At 43.3% G+C, this 9,691-nt stretch overlaps 1 protein-coding gene across 1 annotated transcript; it reads left to right on the top strand.

The window, feature by feature from the left end:
* The first annotated feature begins 447 nt into the window (after positions 1–447).
* On the top strand, positions 448–6,626 carry SELENOK (selenoprotein K). Its single transcript, XM_049640722.1, has 4 exons — positions 448–583; positions 4,071–4,161; positions 5,884–5,967; positions 6,536–6,626. The coding sequence occupies exons 1-4, from the start codon at positions 565–567 to the stop codon at positions 6,624–6,626; spliced, it is 285 nt and encodes a 94-aa protein (XP_049496679.1). The 5' UTR covers positions 448–564.
* The last annotated feature ends 3,065 nt before the right edge of the window (positions 6,627–9,691 follow it).

Raw genomic sequence — 9,691 nt, 5'->3', positions numbered from 1 at the left:
TGTGCATTCCGAAAACACGACAATGGAGCTCCCTACGGTTTGATCACCGCCTCAGCCCGAAGGCACTTCCCTCCACACCCTCAAATACCAACACTTCTGGAATATTCTGAGGAACCCCTTCCTGCCAGCAGTTTCTTCAAGCCATCGCACATAGAGCAGCTTCGCATTCCCGAACCTGGACCCACGGGCCCATCAAGCAACTAGAATATAGCTTTTCTTCACCGTGCGGGGCAAACGGGCTCCTCGAGCTCAAACCCAAAAGGAGACAGGGAAGCGCGCGTTTACGGGTTAAAATCCCAAACATCATTTCCGCTTACCTGCCCGGCAGCCCTCGCTCTACCGGAAGTTGCCGGCGTGACGAAGCAAAAAAAAAAAAAAAAAAAAGCCGCCAGTCATGGGCGTCCCCCTTCCAGCAGCCAATGGGCTCCGTCCACCTCCCTCCTCCGTCGCCGTCGTGTGCACCCGTGGGCTGTGACGTCCAAGGGCGGGTCGCGGAGGGAGATACCGGGGCCGAGAGGGGCCAAGCCCCTCAGTCGCTACGGAGGCGGGGAACAAGGGGCAAAGATGGTTTACATCTCGAATGGTGAGTCGCAGGGTACGCGAGGGCGACCGCTGGCCTGCGAGGGCCGACCCGGGTTTCTTCCATCCTCGCCCGCCGGCCCGGCTTTCCCGGAGTCGCCCGGGCCTGCGCCGCGTCAGCCGAGCGTCCCTGAGCCCGCGGGCGGGGGCCGAGGTCTCCCGGTGGTGACAACGACGGTGCCGGCTGCCCGGCGCCCTCGCCCAACTTCTGACTGTGGGTCTCGCGAACGTGGTCTTTCCCCTCAGGCGCCCGCGTGTTTAACGAGGCATGACAACAGGGTTGACACCGTCTGCGCAGTGCCTGTGTTTGGGGCGCAGTGATAGCGCTCTTCCCGATCAACCCATTCAGCCTCTGTGGCAGCCCTATTCACGTAGTAGTTTATTGTCCCGTTTAGGGGTGAGGACTGACGCGCAGCAAGGTCCACTAGGTTGCTCAGCATCACAGACGAAGGGAGGCGACTGTCGTCAGGGTCCTTGCTGGTATCTACTAGCCGGTCTTTCTCTAAAACCTGTAAAGAGAACTGGATATATAGGATAAGGGGGCACCTGGGTGGCACAGTCGTTTAAGGTCCGATTCTTGATTTCCATCTCACTGCTCACGAACTGAGAGATCGAGCCCATCTCGAGCTCTAGGCTGACAGCGCAGAGCCAGCTTAGGATTCTCTCTCTCTGCACCTCCCCTGCTTGCTCTCTCTTTCTCAAAATAAATAAATAAACTTAAAAATTGGATAGGCTCCCCCCCCCCACCCCCACCCGCCAGGAGTAGGTAGCTAGTCACACACGCAGTTGTTTTGCCCTAATTCCAAGGGGCACAGGGAGAAGCCCCGCCCCCTGTAGGAACAAAGGTAACTGTTCCTGGAGTAGAGAATCAGAGAAGAGGCTTAATTCAGAGACTCTACAAAGAAAGTGTCTGGAAAGGAAGGACACAAGATCACTGGGTCAGACCGCTGCCAAAAGTGCCCGCCCACCTGTTTGACTCAGGTGGAATCAATGCCTTAGTGCAATCTTAACCAGTAGGATCTAGGGAGGTCCTTGTTCTATTTGAATTATCCGTCTTCAGAGATGATTAAGGTGTGATGGGGAGAAGTCTGGCTGGGTGCACTTTGCATTTCTTTGCTCTTCAAAATCTCTGCCTCCTCTTCTCCCAATTAAAAATCTTTGAGGGGCACCTGGATGGCTCAGTCTGTTGAGCATCCCACTCTTGATTTGGGTTCTGGGCATGATCTCACAGTTCCTGAGTTAAAACCCCCCCCCCCCCAGCCCCCCCCCCCCCCCCCCCCCCCAAGCACAGCACCTGCTTGGGATCCTCTCTCTCTTTCTCTCTAAAAATAAATAAGCTTTAGTGTTTATTTACTTTTGAAGGAGAGAGAGACAGAGTGAGAGCAGGAGAGGAGCAGAGAGAGAGGGAGACACAGAATCTGAAGCAGGCTCCAGGCTCCCAGCTGTCAGACAGTGCCCGATGCGGGGCTCAAACTCACAAGTCAGGAGACCATGACCTGAGCCCAAGTCGGATGCCGAACATTTAACCGACTGAGCCACCCAGGCACCCCTCTAAAATAAATAAACTTAATTTTTTTTCTTTTTTAATCTTTGAAACAAGTAGGTGTATGGACACTAAACAAAAGCATTAAAGTTTCATCTTATTTTGGGCACTTGCAGACTTTGTGTTATATCCTTTGTGGGTAAGGCTGGCAGTTTCTATTTATGCATTATTGAGTAATTCTTTGTAGTGGGTCTTTCTGTGTATGCATTGTCCTATTGGATCCACATAAATAACACAAAGTTCCCTTTAAGTTCTTTTATCTCACTTTTATAGTTGAGAAATGCCAGCTTCATCCAAGCAAGTTATTTCCTTCTGCATATGTTGGGAGGGGAGGTTTCTGCCTTCAGAAACTAGGAGAGAAAGTACCAAACGTGAGGTAGAACATTGCAAAGCGTTCCTTAGAATCGCAAAGAGAATTGGTGTGTTCTAGTTAGATCTCTTTTAGAAGGACTGAATTTATCAGCACTTGACAGTCAGCAAAACATTTTTCTTACTGTCAAATGACTTGTTTTTCAATAATCCTATATTACTAGCCTGGGAATACTTCTCAGAGAAGGAAAATGTCCCACCAGCCAACGAAGCAGAGCTAGTAAGAGGCAGCCACGCTCTGTCTTGAAGTGTATCCCTTTTTTCTCAATAGCTCCCTTGAGAGCTCAGGTCCAAGTGAATCCCTGAAGGACTGTCAAAGAAAGAGGAATTGTAGACCCTGATTGAGGGGGTGAAAATGAGTATGGGGAAGCCCTTGAGCAAATGGGAGAGGAGAGGTTGGCAAGTAGTTCTTCTCCCAAAATATTCTGACCTCTTGATTTGCAAGGCTAAAAACCTTAGAGAACTAACTTTTCATGTTGTAGCTTCCATTATTTAAAGTGGTTTGAAAAATAGGTTTGTTTGTGCTTAAGGTAAGACTGGAGTCTATAATTAGAATCAACAGCGTCCCGTTACAGAAAAATGTGGTTATTTTAATGAACAAGGCAAATTCTCTTTCATACTTAGAGCACACAAATTCTTTGATGTCTGAAAATTTTAACATAACTGATTCTAAACAATTGTAAGAGTGTGTATAATTTTTTTTTTTTTTTTATCCAGGACAGAGACTTTGCAGGTGAAAAGAAATATTTTGAACACATTTAGGAAGATGGGAGTAGTGTAAACATTTTTTATATTCACTCATTCCATTTGTTTCCTCAAAATACTTGAATAAAGAGATTCATGCACCAGTATTCATTCATGCTAGCATTGTCACAACAGCCAGTAGGTGGAAGCAACCCAAGGATGTACACACGCATGAGCGAAATGTGGTACATACATATGATGCGATATGAATCAGCCTTAAAAAAGAAGGAGATTTTGACACACTTACAACATGGATGAAACTTGAAGACCAAAGCCTACCACCAAAGTCAGAATACTGTATGATTCCTCATAATGAGGTTCCTAGAGCAGTCAAATTCATAGAGACAAAGTAGAATGGTGGTTGCCAGGGACTAAGAGAAGGGAGAAAAGGGGAGTTAGTGTTGAATGGGTACAGAGTTTCAGTTGGGGAAGGTAAAAAAAGGTCTGGAGATGGATGATGGTGAACGTTGTACAACAGTGTGAATGTACTTAATGCCATAGAGCTGTACACTTAAAAATGGTTAAAATGGAAAATTTTAAAGCCTATTTTACCGCAATTGAAAAAGAGAAAAAATACTTGAAGTGTCACTCACCAAAATTAAGAACATAGGAAGGCATTTGACATATTAAAAGTATGACCCCTAGATCATTGAGCTTTACTTCCCTGAACCCTTCCTTAGAAGGATGCACATAGAACAGACCTTTCCTTGTGCTGACCATCTGAACAGTGAACAAGTCGAAAACTGAGTCTCATGTTTCCTAAGTGATTAATTGTAATATATCTTGTGTCAGGGATTTGTAGCACTAACTGAAGTTTCTTTTTTCTTGTCTGTAGGACAAGTGTTGGACAGCCGGAGTCAGTCCCCATGGAGGTTATCTTTGATAACAGATTTCTTTTGGGGAATAGCTGAGTTCGTGGTTTTGTTGTAAGTGTAATAATTAATAATGTACTTAAAAGCCCTGATATTTCAGTTAACAGAAATACATTGGATACATTATGTGGAGTGTCTTAAACAAGCTGAGCTTTCCTGAAGCAGTTTTTAATTGTAAGTTTTTTATTATTATCATTAGCTCTTCTAAGGGAAATGAAGACTTCTTTGGTGATGAAGCTGCCCCCAAACATCTTACGAGTATGAATCTGATAGTGGAGTTAGTAAAGCTTGACTGTGTCTTAGCCTTAGTGGTAACGATTTCAGTCTGCAGCTCTGGAGCCAGGCCTCCGTATTCTAATGCCAAATGAGAGTGCCTCACTTTCTCTCTACTATTCCAGCTGTAATGGATGTATGCAGCTTTTATTCCATATTGTACAATAAACAAACAAGGGGAATTAGATCTTGATAAAAAAATATCCCAAGGAGTAAAGTTGTTTTTTCAATTGTTAAAATCAATACAGGAGACAAAAACTTAAACTTTATTGTAAGTCCAAGCAATTCTTAGTTAAATGCATTTTTCTGGTCTTTCCCATGCTGTTTTGTAAAAATTATTCATCAATTACCAACAAGTCTTACTCATGCTAAGTTTGAATATACGTTTGAATGTCACATAGCAGAGAACTGCAGGGATGCAGAGATATGAGAGATCGCCCCTTCCTTTATTGACTCTAATTCATATTACAATGGGTATTGGGTTGGATGTGATTGTGGAAGGTGGAAAAAACACAGGAAAGACGGCAAAGAAGTTTGAATAGCAGACTGCGATCTTTACACTTAATTGGATTGTAGCTGTGGTGTAGAAAAATAATCTGATGGCTGCATGTAGCATAAGTTTGAAGGGGTTAAAGAAAAAATGGAAGAGATGGTTCCATAGAAAAATACAATGGGACAGAAGGTCCTTAATTTGCCTACTGCAAAACTTCACTAAAGTCTTTTACAAGCTTCACCTACTCTCTGTTGTTTATTTAAAGTATTGGTTTAGGGGCCTCTGGGTGGCTCTGCCCCTTAAGTGGCTGTCTCTTGGTTTCGGCTCAGGTCATGACCTCATGGTTCGCGATTTCCAGCCCTGCACTGGGCTCCGTGCTAACAGCACAGAGGTTGCTTGAGATTCTCTCGCCTTCCTCTCTGCCCTTCCCCTCCTCATGGTCTCTCTAAATGAATGAATGAATGAATCAATCAATCAATCAACAAGGAAGCAAATAAATAAACCAACTTAAAAAAAAAAAAACATTGTTTTAACTTAAATTCGTCTCCCTCTACCAATAAAATTCCATCCAAATGGATTCCCAGAAGCCCTGTGTCTCTAGCATACTACCTTGGGCTCCTCCCTCAGCAAGGTACCATCAAGTAGGCTGTTGGCTGGGGAAGTGCAGGGGAAATGAATGTGCAATGCTGTGAAAACAGACTCTGGGACTTGACAGCTGACGTAGAGTGGAGGGAGGAAGTTGGGCATGGCTCTCGTTTCAGAGTCACTCCTAGACTCTGTCAAGGAGAGTTATTAGCACATATGAAGGACAGGAATGGTAGCTTTTGCCCGGAACATGGCACAAATGCAGACATGTGCTCGTGCTAGATGGTGCTGTCCAGCTGGCTTTGAAAAATGTGGGGTTGGAACTAAGTTGGTTTTAGTTATCTTCTCACAGATATAATTGAAACCATGGAAATACATTTTATGTTGAAAGCGGTATTTCTCTTGTTTTCTGCCCCTTGTTTCAGTTTCAAGACTCTGCTTCAGCAAGATGTGAAAAAGAGAAGAGGCTACGGAAACTCCTCTGATTCCAGATATGATGATGGAAGAGGGTAGAGCTTTCTAAGTTGATAATAGATATTTTTACCAGTCTGTAATTTTAATTAAATTAGATATTATGGATAGATAGATATAGTTTGGCTCATGGAAATAAAAGGTTTAAATTCTATTTCACAAGATTAATGCATTACCGTAAATTAAATCAAGTTGCTTCTGATTTCATAACCAGAGTCAATTTGATAAAGCTAAAATGTATATCAAATATCCTCTGGGCAAAGTCTAAATTAGAGGCTGAAACTGATGACCAACATTAAATCTAGAGATTTTCACTGTAGAATCTGGATTTCCACTGCTAAGAAAAACCAGAGAAGATCAAGCAGCACTTCCTTGGAGCGGAGTTTCAGTTGGGCATTTATTTATAGGAGACACTGTTCGGGCCATCACAGTCCTTGCTTGACCCACTTCCTCATGTGCATTAAGTGTCTGGTCCCTGTAGGGGTTTGAATTTTCTCAACTCCTGACCTAGTTGGTAATTCCTATTTTAAATAGAGAAGAGGGTCTGTTTGAGTGTTTGAAAGGAACCACTTGATGTATACTAAACAGTAGAAATTTTTCTTTTAGGCCACCAGGAAACCCTCCCAGAAGAATGGGTCGAATTAATCATCTGCGTGGCCCTAGTCCTCCTCCAATGGCTGGTGGATGAGGAAGGTAACGTGAAATCTGAAATTACTGTGCAGAGATTTCGTTTTGAAAATACCTTCCTAGGGAAGTTTTCTTTAGGAAAACAGAAGTTGCCCAACATTTTGTAATTATTCAGACATCTTGTATGGAAAAATATCTCAACCCTTGAAAAATTTGTTGAATTTTATTATCAAAGTGTCTTTTGAAAACAGGTTAAAAAAAAAAAAGATAGTTGGACTTTTTTGTGCAGATCCAAATTAATAACTATTAACTTATTATAATGCTTTCTTTTAGGTAAATGTCTGCTCTAAGAAGCAGACAACTGGACATGCACATTCATAGAAGAAGGAAACCATCAAGAGGTAGAGGACTGACCGTGCTGGACAAGCAAATGAATGTGTATGTCTAAACGAGAATTGCTCTGTGTCCTCACAGACGGATGAGGTCGTGCTGGGAATTCCCTCCCCAGGGATCTGGCATGACTGACATGCAGTTCTATAAATGCACATGTTTGTCTCATTCTTTTTTGTATAGTTTATGAAAGTATTAATATAGTTTTAATAAGTAAATATTTTTAGGTTACAAAACTTGACTTGTCATCTTTGTATAATTAAAAAACTCCAAATTTGAAGAAAAATAAAAGGTTGTGTATTCAGTACAACTAGTGTCACCTTTTTAACTTCTGAAATACTATTCACTGTTAATTTGTTCTCATTTATAAATCACATTGTATTTATTTCAATAGTATGCATACAATTTTATCTCAAAACATATTTGTCCTGTGAATCTTTAATACAAAATATCTGATTTGCTACCGAATATAATTAGGGTATTTATAAAGTCATAACCAACAAACCTGAGCTACATACAAAATGAAGATTGGCTAGGTGGGTTTAATATCATAGGCTTCTGTGCTGTCTTCACAAATTTGAATTCTAAACCATTGCTTAAGATACTGCCTGTTGGCTTTCACCCCCATGAATGCTAGTAACTCTCATATTCTTTCACTAGAATGGAAGCTCTATGAGGTTAGGGATTTTTGTCTTTTTTACCCCAGTGCTTTGAATAGTGATTAAATGTGATAGGCCCTGCAATATTTGTTGGAAAAACGAATAATACAGATAATTCTGCTTTGTGTTCAGCAGTCTTTGAATTTTTTTTTTTTAACGTTTATTTATTTTTGAGACAGGGAGGGACAGAGCATCAACAGGGGAGGGTCAGAGAGAGGGAGACACAGAATCTGAAGCAGACTCCAGGCTCTGAGCTGTCAGCACAGAGCCCGACGTGGGGCTAGAACTCACAGACCGCAAGATCATGACCTAAGCTGAAGTCGGCTGCTTAACCGACTGAGCTGAGCCACCCAGGTGCCCCCAGCAGTCTTTGAAACAAAATTTCAGGTAAAAGCATTTTTATATTTTATTTAGAAGCATTTATTTAACCCTGTTTGTCAGGAAATGAGGATGTAGTGGCATGAGACACTGGTCTTCAAACATAAGGAAAGGGACAGTTATGACACAATTTTAAGGAGAAGAATAATAAAGACAGTTTATTGACCACTCAAGCCTGTGAGACATTTTATCTTTTACATATTGTTAATTCTGACACACTGGGTTAGGTAGATGACATTGCATTATACAGATAACATGCAAAGGGTCAGCAAAGTTTTATGATGTCCAGATTGTATGGCTGGTGAACGGCAGGGTCATTCTGTCAAATCTCCACCTAAGGCTGTAGTGGGGAGGAGACCAGGGCAGAGTCTCAGGAAGTGACAGGCTTCTCTGTGCATGTGATTGGTGATCCCTGCCGCCCTGCCCCTGCCCAGCACTGCTCTGCAGTACTCTTCTTTAGGGTTATCCTATAGTCCTGACTTCATCAGATATCAAGCAAGCTAAGTACAGATTTAATTCCTGCTTCGAAGGAAATAAGATGACAAGGTAACTGGGGGAGTCTTCTCTGAGGTGACATTTGAGTTGAGACAGGATGAGAATGAGCCAGCTGAGGAAGAGCACCCAAGGCAAAGGGAACAACAAGAGATCAATGGTCCAATGAAGGGAAGGACTTGGCACGTGTGAGAAGCTGAAAGAAAGCAAGGGTAACCGGAAATGCCAACAGAAGGAAAGAGATGAGATGAACTTAGAGGTAGCAGAAACTGGGTTAAGAATGGCCTTCTAGGCTATGGTGAGTTTGTTTAGATTCTGTTCCATGAACAAGGGGAAACCATGAGAGTAAAGCGTGGGTTTAATTTTTGTCCAAGATAACTCACAGGTGGTATTAAGTGGAATGCTGCGTACATGGTATTGATTACTTCATAATTTAGTAGAAGTTGACATTTGGGCAAGTGCATTAAGAACACATTGCAGGAGGACAAGATGGAAGCAGGGAGTTGGGTTAAGAAGCTGTTGCAGTCCAGATGAGAGGATAGTAGTTTTGGGCTAGGTAACCGTAGGGATGGAGAAGTGGATTCATTCAAGATGTATTTTAGAGACTGCAGGATTTACTGATAGATTGGACAACTGCAGAATCAAAGTGGTATTTACTGAGATGGTGAAAATGGGAGTAGGCTGGGGGCAGAGGGGATGGCGCGGGTATCAAGAGTTCCAGTTTGGGCGCATGTAAGTTTGCTATGCCTTGTGGACATACACGTGGAGATACCAAATAGGCTGTTGGTTATCAGTCTGGATCTCAGGGTCACTTCCAGACTGGAATCATGAACCTGGGAGTTATATTCATATGCAAAGCCATGAAACCGGATAAAGTCATCCCAGGGGTGTGGAGAGAGGCGTCCTAACTCAAGAAAACCTTAACATCAGAAGCTGTTCTGAACCTAACCAGCGCAGTATGAGGAGAACTAGGAGCAGTTAGGGTCTAGGAAGCCAAGAATAGAGGCTTCCTATTGTGAGAGCAAAACGCAATGCCGGGTGTAGCGCTCGAAAGGAAAAACAAGGAGGCTTCGGACATCCCACCGCCAGGACAAATCACAGCAACACCCACCCATCCACGCCCCACTCCCGCCCCGTCCTCCTCTGGACAGCGCCGCCCCTCCGCTTTCCCGGAAGCCTCTGGGGCTGCTGTCCGTCGCCATCTTGGTTGCCGGGC

This window comes from Panthera uncia, chromosome A2 (assembly GCF_023721935.1).
Source record: "Panthera uncia isolate 11264 chromosome A2, Puncia_PCG_1.0, whole genome shotgun sequence".
In the NCBI taxonomy this organism is placed as follows: domain Eukaryota; kingdom Metazoa; phylum Chordata; class Mammalia; order Carnivora; family Felidae; genus Panthera; species Panthera uncia.
Note: the sequence above shows the minus strand (reverse complement) of the source record. Positions and strands in the feature narration are given on the sequence as shown.